General features: G+C 40.4%; 2 protein-coding genes across 23 annotated transcripts in view; one reads left to right on the top strand and one right to left on the bottom strand.

Moving 5' to 3' along the window:
* Window positions 1-246: 246 nt before the first annotated feature.
* PRR14L (proline rich 14 like) lies at window positions 247-20,471 on the bottom strand. 4 transcript variants are annotated; one of them, XM_074606682.1, is made up of 10 exons: window positions 20,388-20,471; window positions 18,999-19,505; window positions 17,381-17,462; window positions 16,100-16,165; window positions 10,450-15,217; window positions 7,008-7,076; window positions 6,077-6,245; window positions 5,677-5,783; window positions 4,577-4,648; window positions 247-3,891 (listed from the first exon to the last, which is right to left on the bottom strand). In XM_074606682.1, exons 2-10 carry the CDS (start codon window positions 19,458-19,460, stop codon window positions 3,615-3,617), a joined length of 6,072 nt encoding a protein of 2,023 aa, XP_074462783.1. In that variant the 5' UTR covers window positions 19,461-19,505; window positions 20,388-20,471; the 3' UTR covers window positions 247-3,614. The 4 variants fall into 4 exon arrangements, with proteins under 4 accessions (XP_074462783.1, XP_074462779.1, XP_074462780.1 ...); XM_074606678.1 differs by having other exon boundaries at window positions 10,450-16,165; XM_074606679.1 differs by having other exon boundaries at window positions 10,450-16,165; window positions 20,289-20,468.
* Window positions 20,472-20,544: 73 nt separating this feature from the next.
* DEPDC5 (DEP domain containing 5, GATOR1 subcomplex subunit) overlaps window positions 20,545-21,100 on the top strand; it is a 46,661-nt gene continuing 46,105 nt past the window's right edge. For 15 of the 19 annotated variants that reach the window (XR_012589752.1, XR_012589753.1, XM_074606237.1 and 12 more), the window contains exon 1: window positions 20,564-21,091. The gene's annotated coding sequence lies outside the window, so the exon portion shown is untranslated. Of the gene's footprint in view, window positions 21,092-21,100 lie in introns of all 19 variants that reach the window. The other 4 variants (XM_074606238.1, XM_074606240.1, XM_074606250.1 and 1 more) reach the window with 2 other exon arrangements.

Genomic DNA, 21,100 nt, shown 5'->3' on the forward strand with positions numbered 1-21,100 from the left:
TGAATAGTAGCTAGGATCATGCTTAAAATCCCCCTGGTCTGTTTCTGTTAAAGTATGTCTACGGATGAATGAACACTAGAATTGGTGCGCCATGCCTCGCCAGCAGCCCACCCAGTTACTCAACAGTGTTAATCTCTTTGGAGATTTGACCTCTTCCCCTCATGTAGGCAAGACAGATAGATGATGCATATTTACTGATACAAGCCTAAAAAAGGCCCTAAAAAAAACCCAACAAACCAAACCTGAAAGGGTCTCAGAAAAATTTATTTCCATAAATTAAAAACACACACAAAAGAAACGGTAAAATTTTAGATTCACACAATATTAAACAGAAACAAAATGCCAAGAGCATGATGAAGGCTAATGGCACAAGTGTACAAATTCTCATTGAGCTTTTTGTTAACTTGATAGCATCATATAGACCTTTAATCCACAGTTACCATTCATATTCTAGAAGAGCACCTGGAACATAGTATACCAAAGGCCCACCTCAAATCAAATATAATAAATGAGAACTGCTTGCAGAAAATCATATCCAGCAAGCATAAGAACTCAAATGTATGCAGCCACAAGGCCGGCCAGGCAAATGCTGTAACATACATTAAGTTAGCCTTAGCTGCTCCAGTCATAGCATGATGAAAATGATTTATTTATTTATTTATTTATTTAAAGGGATCTTTCTACCTGCCATAACTAGCAAATTTAGCAAAGAGCTGCCTGGCTCTCCAAGACTTACTACTAAGACATGGTACATGGCAAAAGCTTTGCAATTCTTCTCAAGCTGCTCTAGTCATCATTCTGTGAGCAATAGGTACAATGTCTTTCTGTGATGATACAAAAATATCCTCACTGGAGGGGGTTTCACTTTACGAAAGGGCAAGTGTACATACCCTTCCACTAGGGAAGTATGTAGTGTAGGACCCCAAAAGATGCATCCTCTATACTTTTTTCTTTCAGTTATCTGGGACAGAAGCAGCTCAGAGTGGCAAATTAGCTTTTGCACCGTCACCGCTCCTAGTGTACAAGCAGCAGCCACAAGGAACAAGGCTGTTCCATGCGTGTGCTAAACAGGAACAGAGGTGGGAAAGGAAAAATGAGAAAGGGCACAAGCATGACCGACACCTGTATGCTGGAGGAGGGGGAAGAGATGCTTTATCTCAATTAACCTACATCTCTGTCATACAAATACTAAACCAAAACAGAATAACGCTGTATATTTGGGTTTCCACAAACTAAGGTCTGGGACAAGCTAGGTAACTGCATCATCCTGTTGTAACTCTTCCAATTATTGTAAACAAAAGAGAATGGAGTGTTTTCTTTGCTCTGCTATCTCTTCTGTAGCTGTTAAAAGGAAAGCTAAGAAATGTCATTTCAAAGCAATCAGAAACAAGACAGAGCAGGGAAGCAAACAAAAAAAATCCCCTGAACCAAAAAACCCCCACAACCCAAAGGAAAACCACAACACATTCCACATTTTGAAGCACATTAGAGGTCTGAACTTTGCCTGGACCCAAGTTTCCTCACCCCCTCCTCACCTCCCATCCTTGTTTCCTTAAAAGCCCCAGGAATTCTGTCACAGCACTGGAAGCCTCTGTATTAATAGAAGGTAAATGAATGCTGTGATACAATCCCATTCTATAGCATAAACCCATAAAAATATATCTCTCACTCTTGCTACAGCTTCCAACCAGTCAATAATTGGGCTATTAAACCACTATAAACTTTCAAACATTTTTAAATGGCAGTCGACCTTTATTTTTTAGGGATTTCTTTTTATAAAAATAAAGAGGATAAATTAAAATGTTCTCTAGCAGCCCAAACAGGTTAACCAGACCTTGCTGCCGAAATAGTGTGTCAATATGTTCAAAGTTTGCCTGCCTTGTTATTTTACCCTCAAAACCCAAACACCACTACTCCTCTCTTCAGTCTTCCTGATTAAAGATAATTAGACTCCAAAACAAGAATATAAACTACTAGGAATCCTGGCATGTAAACTGGGAGCAGAACAAGCCCAGATTACATTTCTTTCAAGACTCAAACACACACAGTGTAATAATCCTCTTCCATTTCTCTATTTTCAAAGCTCTGGAATTCAAGAGATTGCTTGTTAATTTTCAGTTTTCTGTTCAGTCAGTAACAGAAATGGCAGAGCAACAGAAGATAATGGTGGTATTTTGAGTCCCGCATTTATTGGGACTTTAATAAAGTCCAGTAGATATTTGCTCATTTAGAAACTCTTATTTGGGTAGGTAAATAAGAAAGTGCAAGTTTCAAGTGACAAGTGAAATAAAGAACAGACTAATCAACTTTGAGCATCCCAGCAATGACAGCTTTGCCTGAATAATTTCTATAGGCACTAAAGGACAGAAATTACCTGAACAGCAGCTAGAATTCATTTTGAATTATGCTTCAAGTAAGTTTAACAAAGTTATCCCGGAAGGGAGGTCTCTTCCCACAAAAGGTACAGCTGAGAAATTGCCCAGTGCTGCATCAGATAATTACAAATAACCTTACAAAATGAAAAGAAAAAAAAAGATTTCCACATGCTAGGAAGCTCTTTGTACAACACTGGCTATTATGAACAACAGTGCTGTACAGAGAATATCTAATTATGAGCTACATGAATTGTAAATCTAAAATGGTAAAAAAACCCTCCAGATGGAAAGTTAAAATCAAGTTGATATTTATACTAGAATTAAAATAACTTAAAAATGAGTCTCAAAGATTTTGCTAGTGTGATTTTTGCTGCATACAGCAGCTCAGCTCAGTTAACTAAAAACCTCTACTTATGTATCCTGCAGCTTAACATCCTCATGGGCTAATTACCTTTTCCTCTGGAGAAGAGGCTGACATCAGCCAAGTAGGTTAAAACCTCTACTATTTGGGAAAATTAGTACTGGGCACATTTTTTTTCTTAAAATATTACCTTTTTTGAGCTCAGTCATGTTAAAATGTGTCCTCCTGCAGCAAATAAAGAAACATATACAAAGTGCAAGTTATTTAAAGTCTAGTTATGTGGGACTTCTGGTGCCTAAAGCCAGGGAGGGCACAGAAACTCAGAAGGAACCTTCTAAGTAAACAGAAGAAAGAAACAATTGAAAGCAAACCCAGACAGCTACTTTTAATTATTAAAAAGTTAGTGGTATATCACAAATGTGTTTGCTAGAATTCACCTTTATCAAAGACCATATCTCTTCTGTCCGGTTGTTCAAAATAGCCATTACAGTAACAGCAGCAGACTCAAATGTGCAAATGATCTGGAGTACAGAGTTCTACCATCACTGAAGGTGCACTACTTCCTCCTTTATACTCCTACTCTACCCCCAAAAGGTGTTTAAACATAATTAAACATTATCAGTAATTGCCAGATGTTGGGGAAGGAATGGTAAATTGTACGTGGCTATGTTACACTCAAACAGGGACCTAAAAGAATCCCTCCAATAGCATTTTAAAATAAAATAAAATAGCACCTTAAAGAGGGCCACAGCCAAAAACCGATCATCGGATATTAGAAGAGAGTGGTAGAGTAATGTAAGAAGAAGTCAGTAGATTTCTCCCAACGGGACTAAAATACTAAAGGAGCTGATTGGACCATCTTCAGCTGAATGGCTCCCTCAGATGCTAGAGGCCTGCTCCTGCTCAGCCTCCGTTGCAAAAAAAGCTTCAAGGTCCATTAGCTTCTGAATCAGAAGAGCATCTAACTCTGCGCTCTGCAATGCAGCTTTTTTTGCTCGGGTGAAACTACCCACTGCTTTGATTTTGCCTCGTGTCTTCCTTTTCCGGGGAAGAGTAAAGTCCTGAAACTCCAGAATCCGCTTTCTCTTCTGCTGGCTGACGGAGATCAAGCGTCCATTTTTCTCCTTAGGTTCTTCAAAGATTGTTTCCAAGCTCCTGGTAAAAGTAAAGGACAGAACTCATGAATACTCAAAGCAGCAGTTAAGGTCAGGGAGACTGGTGGATTTCATAACCCAAGTAAACACACTTTTAACTTTTACATTTTTACAGTCCCTCCACACCTCTTGTAATGTATACTTATCTACAGCTTACACCTCTTACAACTGCACATCAGTTGTAGCTAAATAATTTGTTATTGGCGCATAGACATTTGGGTTGCGTCTCTTTCTTTCTGTATTTCAGTTCAAAAGTACAATTATAGAAGCTGGATTTTATAGAATAAATAGATTTGAACACTAAAAAAATGTAGCAGTCTTGATAATCATGCTATACTTGATGACAGGCAGTTATTCTTAGTATTTTAGAGAATATTTAGTTGCCTTTGAATTTTGAAAAAGTAAGTACTGTATTTGGATGGAGGCTGGAATGAATTAGTAGATTAAAAAAAATATACCAATCCATACTTAAACAACTGCAAATTCTTAGTTCATGTTCTATTTCACTACTTTCCATCCAAATAGTAAAACATGCTATTTTTGCATTAACTTCCTCTACCACTTTAAACTAGAGCAATTTTAAAGAATTATCTCCCTCTCAGCTTTCAGACACCTTAATCTTCTCACTCTCTCTGCTTAAGTAATTTACACTTTTCTTAGTTTTCTCATTAGGAAGCAGAACCAACCTGGCTGGAGGAGGAGACTTATAGTTCTTGTTTGTGTAAATTTCTTCTAAACTAAATTCTTTCTTCTTAAGTCTGAAAAAGTAATGAACAAATCAATCAGGAAAGAAGATTTTGGAAACTACCTCTCTTCACAACAAGCAGATTTACAAGAAACAAGTAGGGTTTGTGTTCTATGCCTAAATACTAACTAATTATGCTTTAACTTAAAACGTAGACTTAGATTCTAACTGGGGAGCGGGAGGCATGAAAAATGAGGTCGTTAAGTACCTAATTTCATACAGGGTGTTGTTTTTTTGTTTTTTTTTTTTTTTTTTTTTTTGCAAGCTCTGGGTTAAGACTTGCCGTTTCTGCAGACGCCAATGTCCCTTCTAGCATTCCATGATGTTTTGAAATAATAATGCTCAAAAGAAGAAAGGGAAATCCCTTCGCAGGTCACTTTTTTGTGAAAGCCAAGAAAAGACTTACAGTTTAGCACATTAACATTTCATCTCTTGAGACTGATTTTAAAAGTCAGTTATTGATACTTAATTAGCAAGCTGATCTCTGAAGAAATGCATTCCTTTGTCAAAGCTGGCACTTCTGTTTAAGACAGAAGTGAGCAAAATACCAGATGACTGATTGGAAAATCTTTATCAATATCTGGCACTGTGATTACCCACATTTACACTGAACTAATGTTTCCCTAAGATCATATACCACCATATTCCAACATAATTTGCATCAACAGAACTTCCTAATGGATCACTTCATCTCACTGCCTTGTAGAATGACTTATTTTCAATGTATGTTTATCAACGTGAACAACTTCTTTAGAAAATCATTCCATTGCAGCTTAGTTTTTCATGTTTTGCCTAAACCCCATTCAGTAGTTCATGCCCAATAGTCCTTTATTTACCCTTCCCCACTTGAAAAAAGTTATGCTTGAAGACCAATTTCTTTCTTCAGTCTTTTATACAGTTGATACAGCTGTGTCAATCTTTTCTTATGAAGGAAGCAAACATCAGACATCACTCAACTGGTAGAAGCATTTATTGAAATGATTTTGCAGGAAATGTAAGCAACAGAAGCTAGTATGAGTCCATTTTAAAAATACTGCTCACCTTTTTGGTTTGGGAAGCCCCATTGGAGTAAGGTTAGGGTCCGGCCTAGGAACGGTTTTCCTGATTCGGATCTGTGAGACTTTCTTTGGCCTCTTTTCTGGCTCAATCTTAAGAAAGAAAAAAGAAAAAGAAAAAAAAAGTTAAAAGGAAAGAAATAATGATCACGCTAGTCAACAGAATTCCCTTTTATGTTGAGTATACATTATCTATAGAATAAACATTCCTCTTTGTTTTGCCACCTTCTTTCTGCTTGCACAAAAGAAAGCAGCAGCACAGACTAGGACTAACAGCCTGTCTTCTCTCCTCATCTTCAATAGTTCCTAGATAATATTCACCAGCAGCAGCTTCAAGTTTTGGGGAACCAAGAATCTGAGATATCTAAAACCTAAAATGAACTCACTTTTTTCAGTTCTGTGTCATCTTGGGATCTAAGACAGGCTGGAACGGAAGCATCAGCTTCATCAAGAGCATGGACATGGAGCTCCGATGCTGAAAGCCTGGGAGGAGATAGCAATGATTCTGGAAGTGCACAAGACTTTGGTAACGGAAGAGGAAATGACGTTTCCAGGCTGTAACAGAGGAAGAAGGGAACATATGTAGATTAGTACCCAATTTATGCTGCAACATGGTCCATAGTCTCAGGTGATGTTCCTAAATTGCAATATGGGCACAAAAAGCAATGCAGTTCACAGAAATTGCCCAAGTAAGTGAACACTCTCTGGTACACAAATACAGCCAAAACCTGCTGCAGCCCACATTGATACTGGAACAAACTAAACTGCCAGTGTATTTCAACATGAAATTTAAACCCATTCTTTTCCTTTTCAAATAGTTAAACAGGTTACAGCTCTGATAGAAAGTGATTAATCCTCCTTTTTTGCCAGCAAATGTCTTTGGCACCACTATTAATTTATTACTTTTTGTTTACAGATTAATTTAAAAGATGGCTTTTATATCTGCCATCCCAACACTGAAAAGAATAGAAGGAAATTTCAGCACCTGACATGCAGTTGCTCAGACAGAAAGAACATATATCCAAGTAAGGAAACAAACTTCTATAGTTTCACATATTCTTTTGATAATAAGTGGCATGACATAGTTGAAAGTAACAGAGTTGTTCTGTTTATATTCTACATGGTGTTTGCATTAATGCCCCTCCAGACTTCTCCATTACATGATCCAGCCAGTTTACTTCACTAACATTTTAATCAGAAAGCTATTCTTCAAGTGAACTGCCAAAAGCTGAAAGCCAAAATGACATAAGCAATGCCTTTCTGAGAAAGCTTGTGATCCCACTACTCGGAATAAATGTCAAAATCCAAGAGACTCACCATATCTCATGACCTGCAGTCTGCAGCGCTTCCATGCTCTGTACAGGTAAGTGCGGTAACACGGCATAGCTGGTTCAAAAGAAGGAAAAAAAAAAAAAAAGACAGACAGAAATTAGGTCAACATTATAAAAAACATGAGGGAAAAATTATTACTATAAACTGGACTGTAAGACAAAAAATGCTAATATCAGGAATGAAAATGAAAAACTAAAATGATACATGAACAAGCCACATCTCCCATTTAGTCTACTAAATTTCACTGTCAGCTTGTTCGGGAAATAGTCCTACCTTCCCTTAAAAATGGTAGAGATGAGAAAAGGAAATAAAAGTACAGAAAGAGAGGGAGAGAGTATTAGTCTGAAAGTTGTAGTTATTTCTATGAAAGTCTATATTCCTCATGCAAAACCCCCAGGTTTTAAAATTAAAGCAACCAAAAACCTTGAAGGATTTGGCTACTAAATCAAAAAGTGTATAGTGGCAACAGTAACAACTGAAAGGAAAGATTTGCATAAAATTAACTCCCTGTTGTCTCTAACTCCCACAATCTTACTTGAATATTCTTAATCGATTGGAATAACCAAAGGCCTTTCCATAAGGGCTGGTAATTACCATAATTCTATGGCACAAAAGTCAGCACAGCAGCTCTATGTCCTTTAATATTAAGCTTTATTTTTGTGCCCACACTATTAATAGCAGGAAAAAAAAAAATCAGTTGGGACGGCTTTTATTACATTAAACTGCAAATCTTCTATTTGCTGTTCTCCCAAACTAACAGCTAAATGTACTTCACTGTTCTAAAGCAACAAATTTACAGCCAGACTGGAATACTACAAAATGAATGAAAACCAACCATTCTGGCAGCACAGATAAGTCCAAATATAAGGAGGTCAGAAAGACACATTTCTTGTGTTTGTCATTTAATGTCACAACTATAATATTTCGTTTCCCTCAATATTCCACTCACTATCCCAACTCTACAGGAACCCGCACCGATAGTGCATCAGAGTTCTCTGTGCTAGAGGCAGACCTTACTGTTTTATGTAGTAATAATAATAATAATAATAAATTAAAGGGAGAGACAATAAACACTTTAGAAATTTTGAATCCAAATGAGAATTAATTAGAAAAAAGATTTCACTCAAAGAGTGCTTTATTGGTGGCAGTGGAAGTGACAGAAGAAGATTTTTAGACAGGAGACCTACTCTAGTTCCTTATTTTCCTGGTTATTAAAAACACTAACAATGAACGAAATGATTTAAAGAGGACAAATCCCTTTAGAAGAAAATGGCCTGCAGAGAACTTGAGGCCAATTTTTCATTTTTCTGTTTTTTAACTATCTTACTTTAAACAGACAAAGATTTTTGTCATACTGGGAGCTGAAAATGCTTTTATACTGCACCAAACGTACTTCTTGTATTCTTTTTTTTTTTTGAGTACATGGAAATTTAAGAAAGATTTACTAAATTATCCTTTTGTCACTGTTAATACCTTTAAAAATAGCTGATGAGAACAGGCTATCAGTCTTCAGCAAAATAAAATCTTAAACGGTGTTAAATATTTAAAATGTTAGGTTTTGTTCTTTAAGTTGTTTTATAGCCAAACCTTTAATATTAATTTTTGCTTAACTGTTTTAGGAATAGAATTTATTTGCTGCACTTTAAACTTCTGCAAATATTGCATGCTACAATCACTTTAAAGAAAATCCGAGTGGGGCAGAAGAATTAAGACTACCTTATACAGATATTTGTAAGATATTTGAGAGAAAAAACAAACTGAGTTTTAGACTATTTTAACTTTGGGTTATTTTTCACTTGAAGTGATAAGGTTTGATTTGGCTTCTCTCCCTTTGGGATAAAGATCATTCATAGCAAAACATTTGGTTTTCAAATTATCCTTTACGTCAAGGAATTAAATCCTCTTACACTTCAGCTAACTGGATATGCTGTAACAAGCTGTGTAGGAGTCTGCAGATTTATATATGAATTTATATATTAAAACTCGAGAGCATAAGTCAGCTCCGATCCCCCAGTCCAAGGATAACATGCCTCAACAATACAAAGTAATAAATTCACCTCATACACAGAACTAAGTTTTAAAAAGGTGTTTATTTTTTTAGGAGAATGGCAACAATGTCCTATTTTTTAAGTTTAGTGCTCAAACTGTAGTTTACTGGTATGATTACTTCCAGAGTACTGATTTGTACACTAGAAAATTCAGCCTGACATATTGACTCCTACGGAATGAAAAAGAACGCAGGTCCAATAGAATGTGCTGCAAAGCTGTCTCTATGCCATTATTCAACTTCATTATTTTAGTGCAGACAACTCCCAGAATGAAGTAGTACTTTCATAAGCTCACTCACACCTTTTGTAGACATTAGAATTTATAGTAACAAATGATATACTTAAACTTTTAGATATGTTACCCATTTATACAAAGCAAAACACAGCATTAGTTATGTGGCAAGATTTTTGGCTATACATATTTCAAGCTATAACTTAAGATAAGCCAAATGTAATAGTTCTCTAGAGACTGACATGTTAAACTAAAGAATTAATCAAATCTTCTTTTCTACAGTGCTCATGAGTCTATACTCTGTCCAGGAATCTCAAGATAATAAAATCAGGGATTGAGCTGCCCCATGTAACTGAGGCATAAAGGAGAAAATCTTTGCTCAAGAGCATGCAAAAATCCTGTAACACAGTTAGGAACCTCTTCTCTTACTCTGTTTCTTACTAAAAAAATCTCAAATCCCTATAGCCAAGTTTAATTAAATATGCAGAGTAGATTTCAGTCCTCTTTCCACTCATTATGAGAATGACACACACACAAAAAATCATTACCAGCCTGAACTGGAGCTATACTTGCTTGTGCCAACAACATGTCGGGCACATACTATCAAAAGGCACAGGATACATAAAGAGGTTTCAATTAGCATACACCAGTCATGGAATACAGTTAAAAATTTAAGTGAATGCCACCCCCCACCCCTTAGGAATCTTCCTAATCTGATATTGCACGTTTTACGGTGGTTCCAAGTGGCACTTGCGGCTCAGACCTCTGAAAAAAACTCTCCTACCTCAGAAATCCAGTTGTTCTGCAGTCACTCTGAATAGACCTAATGAAGTAGCTCACCTTTCTGCATTATATATTCTGATGCATGGTGTGTATATTTTGCAAGGGAGAAGAAAATAGAGTTAGCCATTCTGCCAAAACAGGATAGTATTAAAGAAGTGAAGGCATATATATTTAAATTCAGCTAACAGACTGTTCCGTAGGAAAGAATCTTCCACGTTGAGCCATTTTCGGAGCAGAATGTGTAGATTTGGAACAGGGGAAACTGACCCTCCAATGCAAGCTGCAATTACCCTCTCCCTCCCAAAAAGGAGCAAGTACATACCCTATACATATTTAATCTCAGAAATAAGTTGATGGGTTTTACCTGTTCTCGATGCCCACACTTGGCTGCCACTTGCAGTGACTGGAATGGAGAGGAGTGATTTCGGAGGGACGGGCAGAAGGACCATGCTGACTCCATATGGATAGTACCCTGCCCAATGAGTATGGCAACGAAGAGACGAGGTCATCTGATATAGAAGTTGGGCACCTTGCCCCTTTCAAACCCTGTGCGAATTGTGATATAAATAGTCTCTGGATGGTAGGAATATGACTGGTTAAGTTTCTTCTTCTTGTCCAAATCCTGTAACATCCAGGGGAGGAAAGTGCTAACACTGTGTGAAGGCCAAGCATGGAGCAACGTCCTCTTCCTTCAGGTACGGCATTTCTTCCACGGTCAGGATGAAGGGCAACAGACCTTGGGGTTCTTACAGACAGAGAGGAACGCAGCTCGTTATCTAGACTGGAATCTTCCTTGAAAACTGTTGTATCTGAACGGCTCTGCGACAGGAGAAAAGAGAAAGTCCACTCTGAAGGAGGTGCTGGCATTTCTCCCAAAACTGGTCCGTGATGTACAGAGTGCTGGGACGTAAACTCTGTGAGGTCTGTCACAGGACTGGAGTCCAATTTTATGTGAAAAGAAATTGGGAAAACCGGGGTATCCAAGAAAGAGGTTGGAGGCTTGTGGCTCAAGTCTGAAAAAAGTATTTTGGTAGATTCTACAGGATAAAGTGCCAAAGGCTGAAAGCTGAACATCTTGGTGCACCAACTGTCAGCCCAGCGTGAGTGTAAGTTCCTGTTAATGCAAGAAAAGGCTTCCAATAGATTTTTAGATCTACGTTGGCTGTACCTCTCGGCCACCGGAAGAATTTCAGAAGAATATGGCCGAGGTTCTAAGTTATGGATGCTTTTGGCAGGCACCAGGAGTTTGCTGGCCGTTGCAGACAGCTTGTTCAACAATGCTGGTTCTTTGGTACATTTTCTAAATTTCAAGCTGTTCAACAAACTGCACCTCTTGGCCCTCTGCCTTGGCATGCGCACAAATCGCACTGCTGTTTCTGTTTCCATTGTCGGTGGTTTACATGGAAAGTACAAAGATTTGAGAAGTGTGTTTTCCTGCTTAGGGAAGATCTCTGGGGGAATCTCAGAAAAAGGTGAACTTTTAATTTTCTTGCTTTTTCTTATGGTTTTTAGCTGATACGATGTGGGAACTTTTTTGCACGTCCTTCCAGGCTGTCTTTTTAATGGAAGAGGTCCTCTTAGTTTATTTGTAGTTCCAAAGGCACCGGGGATTCCATCATTCCCTAAATTAAGGTTCAGGTTTTTCATTTCTGAATCCTGAGTCTTTAAAAACTGCAAACTAATAATATCTGTGGTAATCTTTGGCCTTTTGACTTCTTCTAAAGTGCTACATAGTTTATTTTCACTGCTTCTGACAGCAAAAATCTCCTCTGAAGGACCATCAAACTTCATATTTCTTGATGTCACCAACTCATTTGAAGAGCTGCGTAAGAGTTCAGAACTGCGCGACATACTCGGTTGCAGTGTGATTTTTACTTTCTCTTGATATTCTGACTTCTGTTCTTCGTGTGCCTTGTCCGACAGATGTACTTCCATCTTCTCACACTTCTTTCGTTTAATTACCTGACATTTCTCTATTGGATCAAGTCTCTCTGAACTTAAAGCCTCCTTTTCCTTGCAAACTGAATGAGTTGGTATAGTGTCCTGGCCTTCTGTAACCTCCTTTACGTTATCTTTGCTTTGTGCATTTAATTTGTAAGGCACACATACTCCACTGCAAACCACACAGTTTGGGGATGATTCTTTGCAACTGTTTGATAGTATACTCATACATGGATAAAATGTGGGTGTTGTATTATACTGCAATTTTGGTGAAGTTTCTGCATCAGACGCATCTTCAGTTTGACAATCACGCACAGTTTCTGAAAGTAGAATGGTACTTGCTGAGTTTGGGAGTTCTGTAGCGTTTTTCCTTTCTTTTGAAAGATTATTTAGGTTAGATCTTGGGATTTCTTCCAAAACCTTTTCAAAATTCTCAGTGCTGAGAGGAGCTATTTTGCTACCAGACTCTTTTGAGTCTTCTAACAAGGCCCATAGACAATCTTCTCCAGGAAGAAAAGAATTTATGGGCAACTTTTTTCTAGGGGCTACTTCTGTTCCCATCTTCTCTTCTATAGATGTATTCTTACACTTCTCTCCACAGTGAGCACTTTTTGGTGAGGTCACAACCGTGTCTTTTACAGTTAGCATGCTATCCCCCTCCTCTCTCAGACTTTCTTTGCTGCGTGCACAAACTCTTGAGCTTTTTGCACCTTTCAGAAAGCTAGTTTTTGTTTCATTCTCTGAAGATGGAACCTCAATATTGCTGCCTTTTCTTCTATCAGACATTGTTAACGGAAGTTTTGTCACTGAAGAATCTTTGCTAAAAACTTTGGCTGAAAACGAATCACAATTATCTATCTGTGTATTCTCAGATGACATACGCATCTCTTCTTTCTCAGGCAGAGAGATTCCCAACTCCAGAGCTGATGGTCTTTCTGAATCTGCCTGAGTCTCACTAAAAGATTCTTGGATGTCAAACTTTCCAAAACAGGATGTACCTATACACTTTTGAGCATCAGTTTCTTTACCAGAAATGTTACCAAATGTTAACTGTGGGCAAGAGTTATTTAAGATAGATTTTACTCTCAGACTTTTTTTGGTTTCTGTCTCTGAAAGCACACTCATATTTTCTGGCTTGTATGACAGACTCCCATGGACTGATGAGAAGGGCAAAAATCGGGTACTAACTGTATTTTCCTGGTCCTCCTCCAACAACTTCATCTTTGGCAAAGATTGCTGCATTCTGTTCCCTGCAAATAATAGCTCTGCTTTCTCTTTTGCACATTTGATAAAGCAAGCATGCTGTGAGCAATGTGATTTGCTATCAGAAAAGCTTTCTTCAAGAGTTCCTTTATCTTCTCTTTCACATCTGTTCCTGTGTTTCAATTGTGTGATTGTTTTCTCCTCTATTAGATCACCGATGAAGCTCAAGTATCCTGAACAGTCTTCATTTCTTTCACCATTTAAAAAGTCCAAGTCCACTACATTCTCTTTTAGAGCTCCTTGAAAATGGTCGTCTCTTGCATATTTATGAACTAAGAGAGGCAGGTCATCATCTGTTTTTATCAGTACCTCCTCACTTTGACTAGAGCTAATCGATATTTTGGTTTCTTCCACAGAAGTAGCCACACTTTGTAAGCCAGTGTTTGGTTGCTTGTTTACATTTTCTAAATGTTGCTTGCTGCCTGTAACTGGGCCATCAAACTCACTCTGACATGCAAGACACTGATTTTCCATTGAACGAAGGGTCTTTTCTCTTTGGCTAGCATGTCGTGTTTGAATATTCATGTTGTTGAGTAACGGACATGTATTGCAGCCTGAAGCACTATACTCAGAGGGATTAGCTGGGAGTGATGGCACTTCTTCCTTCTCATATGTGCCTAGTTCTCTCTTGTTTGGACCTAATGGAGAGTTGCAAAATCCAAAGTTACGAACGCAGGTTTCTTTCTTCATTAATAGCTGTTCACTACTCTTATTTCTCCAATTGCCTTCAGGAGCCTTTGGAGAATCCACAGTTCTCATTTTATCAAATTCATCTGCCTGGAGAGCACACATGCCCTTTTGTTCTTTTGCCTCATCACTGTCACAAACAATTTCACTGCCATCTGTTACTTTACAAAGATCAAATTGTTTCACAATCTCCATATTCTTATTTGAAATCTCATCTCTTACCAAGGTAGCAGTAGACTTCTCTGCAGTATAAGCTGAGCAAAACATGTTTTTTGCTGCGGAAATGTCACTTATCCCATGCAGATTCACACCTCTATTGCCCCAGGCACCTGCAGAAGGAAGATATCCACATGCCAAAGGGAAGTGTGCTTCTGGAAAGATGTTTGCCTTTTTACTATTATCTCCAGCTGAAGCTTCTCCTTCTAAATTATCGTTTTCTTCAATCTTCTTATCAACCTCAACATTAAAAGAATGACTGTTTGGGAGAACATCATCTACACATGGACTCCCTGATAAAATACAGGAAGCACTGGCAGCTGTACACTCGTCTTTTGTAGTCTGATTATTACAATTCCATGTGTCACTATGTTCATTCTCTAAACCAGTGACCACACTCTCTGTATTTCCTGCTGAAGACTTCATATTCTTTTGGGAAATTTTGCTTGTCATATTAGGGTTATCAAAAGTCCTGGAACTTATTGAAGACTTGAATTTGTCTTTATGAAGCATGATTTCAGTGACTTGTTCCTCTGTTGTTCCAGAAGCACCAATTGATTCTTTTCCAGATAGATTATCCCAAGCCTTGTCCCTGCTTGAAACTTCATTAGCAGTACAAGAAGGACACTCATTATGATGAGGTTCTCTTGATTTTTGTGCAACAGGAGGTAGAGGTACGTTTAGTGTACAAATCAAACTACTTTCTTTGCCACTGGACAAACCAGCATTACTGTTAGCTTCTGTAGCTTCAACTAAACTGCCAGCCAACTCTTCTGATGTTGTATTGCTCTCAGATTCCTTTCCAAGCAGTTGTGCTTCAGGTGAATCTTTTTCTAGCTCGGTACTAAGATCCAGACAGCTGTTGCTCATTTCCATCAACAGACTATTTTCTTTTATGTCATCCTTGCACAGATCACTGACAGAGAAGTGCCACTGGTCCTTTTTCAACTTATCACCTTCTGACGGGACCATTTTTAATTTTTCTTTTGAGAACTCCTCAGGAGATGAAGCAACAGAACTAAAAACTGAAGAATGACAATGCTCAGAATTAGCACCCTCTTGAGCTTCAGGCCAGCTACCAACTTCAACGTTATTTCCCACGGCAATTTTTCTCTGGACTTCAGCAGCCTCTTCAAATTCAGAGCTGTATGATTTACCTATACTAGCACTTCCTTCCCTATGATCAATTTCAGCACTGGATAATTCTTTGCTCCTTACCACTGAGACCTGCTCTACTGGTACAGATTTGGAGGTTTGATTTTCTACAAACCCAGTTCCATGATCACAGCGAGTCTGACTTTCAGTGTTTTTGGGAAGATACTTTTTTGGGGTTTCATTGAGAAATCCATGGACTGCAGTACTATTGTTTTCTAGTGGCATATTTCTAAAGTCCAGGTAACAGATGCTTTTCAGAACCGAACATAAAACTTCAGAACTTTTTGTGGAGAGCATTCTACAGCTTTCTACTGATGACAACCTATGAGGTTCGTTATGTTTAGGTACAGGACCAGTACAGAAGTCATGAGCATTGTTTTCTTCATCCTGCTGATAAGACTGGCAATTAGCAAGTGATGTACTGAATTCATTAACAGGATTTTGTCTGGGTAACTGTTCTTCTCTAGTCTCCGAAATAGATACAATATTACCCCCTGTTCTCAATGGCATGGCAGTATGGGCTTTCAACCCAGTATATTCGTTTGTTTCTTGTGGATGCTCTGTGGCTGATTCAATGTCCATGACTTTTAAAGGCTCTAAAAAATTTAACGTGCTGGTTTCTGAAACGCCAGCTCTGGCCATGACTGTGTCTATGTCTGGGCATTCTTTGCTCTCAGGTGGAAGACCTTTACTCACTCTGTCACTCCTGTATCCTGCTTTACTAAATATCCTAGTCCCATCAGCCTTCATACCTTGTACTTCTTCAGTGGGCTTTGGCAGAGTTTCAGCTGTCACCTGAACATTTGCTTGGTTTTCTTCTGCATAAGAAAAAATAAAGCAAATCAGAATCATATACTAAATTTAGAAGGCATTCAGTTTATGAAGTTTCTTTTAGTATCTTACACAATATTGTGTACAGTTTTGGTAACCAAAATGTTTTTAGAAGTGAGAATTGATGCTAGCAATTCTACTACAAGCCTTTAGAAGAAAAAACAAACTAACTAGCCCACCACAAACCTAATGTAACAAATGCAATCCTTTTCAATACAGACATTCCCCACGAGCAGCAGGCATCCAAAACCCTGTATTTTTCAGATTCCTCTAATACCGAGCTGAGTGCAATGCAGGCCCTATAACTCAATACATACAAAGTCACGGCCAACACCATAATGCTTATTTGTAACATCAAAGTTCAACATAGCTGGGTACTTTATCTGCTCTACCCTAGAAATATGGCTGTGCATTGAGCAGCCATTTCTATTTCTTCCTCCTTAAAGGCATTTTTATTAGTAAGTCACCCATACGAAGACAACACATATCTCATTCTGTCCAAGCAATGGTTATTAATAAAACTTTTTGTAAACTCATGAAGAAGCTGCTAATTCAAAAAAAATGCAGTTACTGTTAGAATATCTTCATATTCAAAACTTCAGAGGGAACACATTTGCACAGAATTCTGCAGATCTTTTTCATATTTTCTACTAAGGACCAAGACTAGATGACATTCTTCAACTAAGTACAAGTTTTGGTTGTGAGAGCATGGAGGGAGAAAGAAAATAATTACTAGGCAAAGTGACCAAAGTATTTGGAGCTAGAAGCTTACAGATCATAATGAAATTAAAAATTAGGTTTTTGTCCTCTTCCTTTGGATTCTGCACTTTTATTTTTTAAAACATTAGAAAATGAATGAGTCGTACTTTTTCACATCTTTGCTATTACTGCTCTCATATAATCCATCTTTGAAACATACGGAAATGCAAAGTATCTGCTATTAACAACACCTTCTGCTTTGGGGTAAATAAGTATTTGAATTAAATAACTAAAAAACGTCTTTTACATAAAAGGTCTCCAGGAAAGTACACATGCTGTCAGGAAAAAGCAGAGGATTAAGTTTTCATATTGTTCTAGCTATGCAGGGTAACAGTTTCTACTGTAAAGCAAAATAAATGAGCTATCCTACAATTGTTCATCAGTTTTAAATCAACAAAAAGAGAAGCAGGAGCCTGATAGGGATGTACAACTGAAATATGCACCTGTGCTTTTCAGGGATCCTGCTATTTCAGTGCCATAGGGTCTCAAAGACTTCATCTCAAGCTGGTTTAAGCGAGGGTCCTCCTGAAATAAGACCAAAGTATCAGTGGAGATGGATCGATTTTCTGAAAGGTTTAGCATGTTTCAGGGACTGCACCTGCTCAGCTGCCTTAGTTCTGAATACAAAAACCACCAAGAAACCTCAGAACATACCAGCCCTTGCAGAGGCAGCCTTGCACCGCATGTGGCTCACACAAGCACTTGTCATTCCTTTCTGTTCCTAGCAATCGCTATCATCTCACCAGCAAACAATGAGGCATCCAGAAAAGGTTTGTCTTTAGCAGCAATGAGGTCTTGCCACGCAAGCAGCTAAAATATAAGTGGCTTAAAATCCGAATTGTTGCAAATTTGAATTAGAAAAGTAATCCAGTCTCCAAGTTTACCTCACATGCCCAAACCATTAGTGTATACCTCTGGTAAGATACATGCTTTTTCTCATCTTTATTAGAACCTGCCTTTTACCACTCTTTCCCTTGGCTCTAAAACACAAACCCTGGAGCCGAGGACCCAGGTCTGCTCGCAAAAAAACCCTAAGCCAAACCAAACCCGCACAACCAAACTACCCGCATTTTGAAATATCTGAAAATTCATGTTGGATAGATGAAGGACTATGGAAAATTTAGTGAATTTTATTTTCACAAACATTCAAGTAAATCAAACAAATATAAAAATCCATAGGTAAAACCACAAAGTATTTATTATGCAACATCCAGTAATTAATATAAAACAGGCACCTACGTACATTACCCAGATATTCCCTGGCTAGCATGTGTTTCGGTCACAATACTGTTTTTCTCCCCTATGTTTTTTTGTTGTGTGTGAAAACTATTTGCAAACTAAAGAAAACCATTCAAGAAAGTCACTAAACATCTCAATTTTTAAATAGAGAGTTTGTGACTCTTCATTTTTTAATAGAGTATTACTTGGCACATTTCTCAGCAAGCTTTTGCTTAGAAATAACATTTTTATCATCAGTATTTGCTAGAGGGGAGGAAAAAAAAAGCCATGACCACATGAGTCTCTTGTTTTGAAAGAGGAGACTAATAGTGATTTCCTCGCTAACTACAAACAATAATCATAAAAATGTAGAATCTTTGTTTTTAGATTAAGACTGAAATACTGAAGCGGAGCCCCTGTAGTGTTATAATACTATTATACCAGGCTGAAATGACTGTTATTTAGTGGTTTGTACCTTGACTGGGGATGATGGTACCAGCAGAACGTGCTGCACCCACAAAACAGAGATACTGGGCGAGGAGATTTTTAAGTTGTTTTTCTTTTTTTTAGTCACCAGTCAGTTTTGGGGTTTGCTCTGTATCATATCCATCTCACACCATTCCAACAGTATTCAAGAAAGTGAAAAGCTTGGTATTTTAAAATACTGTTGGTCTACTGCAGTATAATCTAATTTGTCACTGAACCCATGATAATCCCAATAACGACACACATGCCAGAAGACATGAATAAGAAACAGGAAACCAGAAGGACAAAGTTGTCTACCTAGTCAGTCTAACCCTATCCCAAAATATCACCTAAGGATGAATTTTTGTATTTGCTTACCTGTTTTGACGAACTTTCCCCCGGAGCTAAAGCGCAGCATTCAGCATGATGCTCCTCAGCATCTTCTGCCTCTTTCTCTTCTTCCTGGTATCCATCACTACAACAGTCTAGTTTCCTAAAGTTTCTCTTTTTCTTTTTTTTTTCATGCTCTTCAAGGCCTCCAGCCTCTACTAATTCTTCAAGAGGGGATTCTGCTGGCCCATGAGAAGTCACCGTGAGCACATCACCCAAAACCTCTGTCTCCTGGCAGAAGTTTTCTGCTCCTGCAGTGCCCGGAAGCTGGGCTGACAGCCCATCGCTGTGCGTGAGTGCAGGCCTTGGCCTCTCAGGTTTTGCATCAAATTCCCCGCTGGGCTCTGCTGCAGCCATACGTCCGGCAGAGCTGCTGCCCAGCAGGTACGGCTCCTCCAGCACAGCCGCCTCAGAGGAACGGAGGAGAGGTTCCACCCCAGACGACAGCATCGGGGCAGCTGAGGATCTGTTGTCCCAGGCTTTTCACAGTTTACCCTAAAAATAAAAGCAATGATAAATCAACGTATGTCGGAGTGATGTCTAGATTAAAAGAAAAGCTTCATTCTTCAAGATTCAAGCATATATGCTTAAGAAAGATACTTCCAAATAACTTCTTAAGAAAGGAGCTGGGAAACATTCGCATATCTAAGCAAAGGCTTTGTTAACAAGAGAAGAGAGTAGGGACAAACTGCCATTCCCAGGCCTCACTGCCACGTTTAACGTCCCCCTGCAGATACACCCTCGTCTGCTGCAAAACCTGAAGAGACCATAAAGCCAGCTGCCGGGGCTTCTATTCGACATCCTGCTGCTTCACTAAAACATCACTGGTTTTCCTGCTGTTTTTTTCAGTTTACAATCTCTAGGAGAAAACCCCTCAACTTTTCGTCATGTTTTCTGCCTGGAAGGGACGCTTTACCTAAGACATCATCCATAACTCTGTACCTCGCAGGCCCTCGACCCGCTGTGCCTGCACCGCTTCCCTGCGGAGCCCGGGCCCCGGCCTCGGGACCCTCCTCAGCCGCGGCCCTAAGGCGCTGGGCCCCGGCCCCCGGTATCGGAGCGGGAGAGGAGCTCCACCGATCCAGCACCGGCGCTGCCGGCGGAGTTAAACCCCTGTGCGCCCGTCTCCTGCGTCCCAGGCACAGACCCCCAGCCAGACCGAGACCCGCTACGGCCGAGGAGGCCACCGCTCTCGGTAATTATGCAACCGCCGCTGCCTCCCCCGGTACCGGCTCGGCCCCGTCGCGCCGCCCCTGGGCCGGGCTATCCCATTCTCACCCCGGCAGCAGCTCGCTCCAGGGCGCCGCTGCCCATCCCCAACCGGTACGGAATAGTCGGGCCCGCACCGGAGACTCGACCCCGCTCCGCTCCCGTTACCTCAGCAGCGGCGGCGGCGGCCGCCAGCCCCGCTCCTGCCCGCGCCGCCCGCCCCCTCCCCGCTCACATCATCACTTCCGCATCCGGCCCCGCTCGCGCCGCGCGCCGGGCCCGGCCGCCCGTTACTGTGGCCCCGCCCCGGTGGGGGGTGTCATGTGACGCGCGCGTGCTGGCTCGGTGGCCCCGGATGCGGAAGTGGCGGGCGCTGCCTGAGGGGCTTCGTCGGGACGGTGTCGCCGTAGCCGGCCGCCGGTGGGGGACACGGGACCGGGAGGTCAGGGCCCCGCGCTCGTCCCTTGCCCCACTCTGTGGGAAGGGCTGGGGCTGCGCTCAGGCCCGCCGCAGGGAGGCCGGCTCCTCCCGCGGCGGCCGGGCTCCTCCGCTCCCCTTCTCCCGAGGTCGGGCCCCTTGAGGGTGTCGGGTTCCGCTGCTGCCGGGCCGCCTCTCGCAGCTGCTCCGGGTAGAAGCTCAGGCGTTGCGCTTTCCTCCTCGAACGCGGTTGTATAGGCCTGGCCTGAGGGACCGCCGGTGTCTCGGCGGCCGGGGGTGGCTGGCAGTGGTCGCGGCGGGTCGGTTCCCCCCGAGTCGGCCGTGCGGGGCCCGGCGCTGCCGGCCCGGCTCACCTCGGGCGTCATCGGGGCGAGTCCTGCCGCCACATGCTGCGGGACTGCCAGACCCGCACCGGCTCCGAGTTTGAAGACTCTGTAAGAGTT

Source organism: Larus michahellis, chromosome 13, assembly GCF_964199755.1.
Source record: "Larus michahellis chromosome 13, bLarMic1.1, whole genome shotgun sequence".
Taxonomy (NCBI): Eukaryota; Metazoa; Chordata; class Aves; order Charadriiformes; family Laridae; genus Larus; species Larus michahellis.

Bases quoted from the DNA above. Each gene is read 5' to 3' on its own strand.
- PRR14L (XM_074606678.1), bottom strand. From the start codon at position 19,460: ATGCTGTCGTCTGGGGTGGAACCTCTCCTCCGTTCCTCTGAGGCGGCT. The intron at 16,166-17,380 runs GTGCATATTTCA...TTTCTTATGCAG, and splicing joins AGGATCCCTGAAAAGCACAG to AAGAAAACCAAGCAAATGTT. The intron at 4,649-5,676 runs GTGAGCAGTATT...TTACTTTTTCAG, and splicing joins GGGCTTCCCAAACCAAAAAG to ACTTAAGAAGAAAGAATTTA.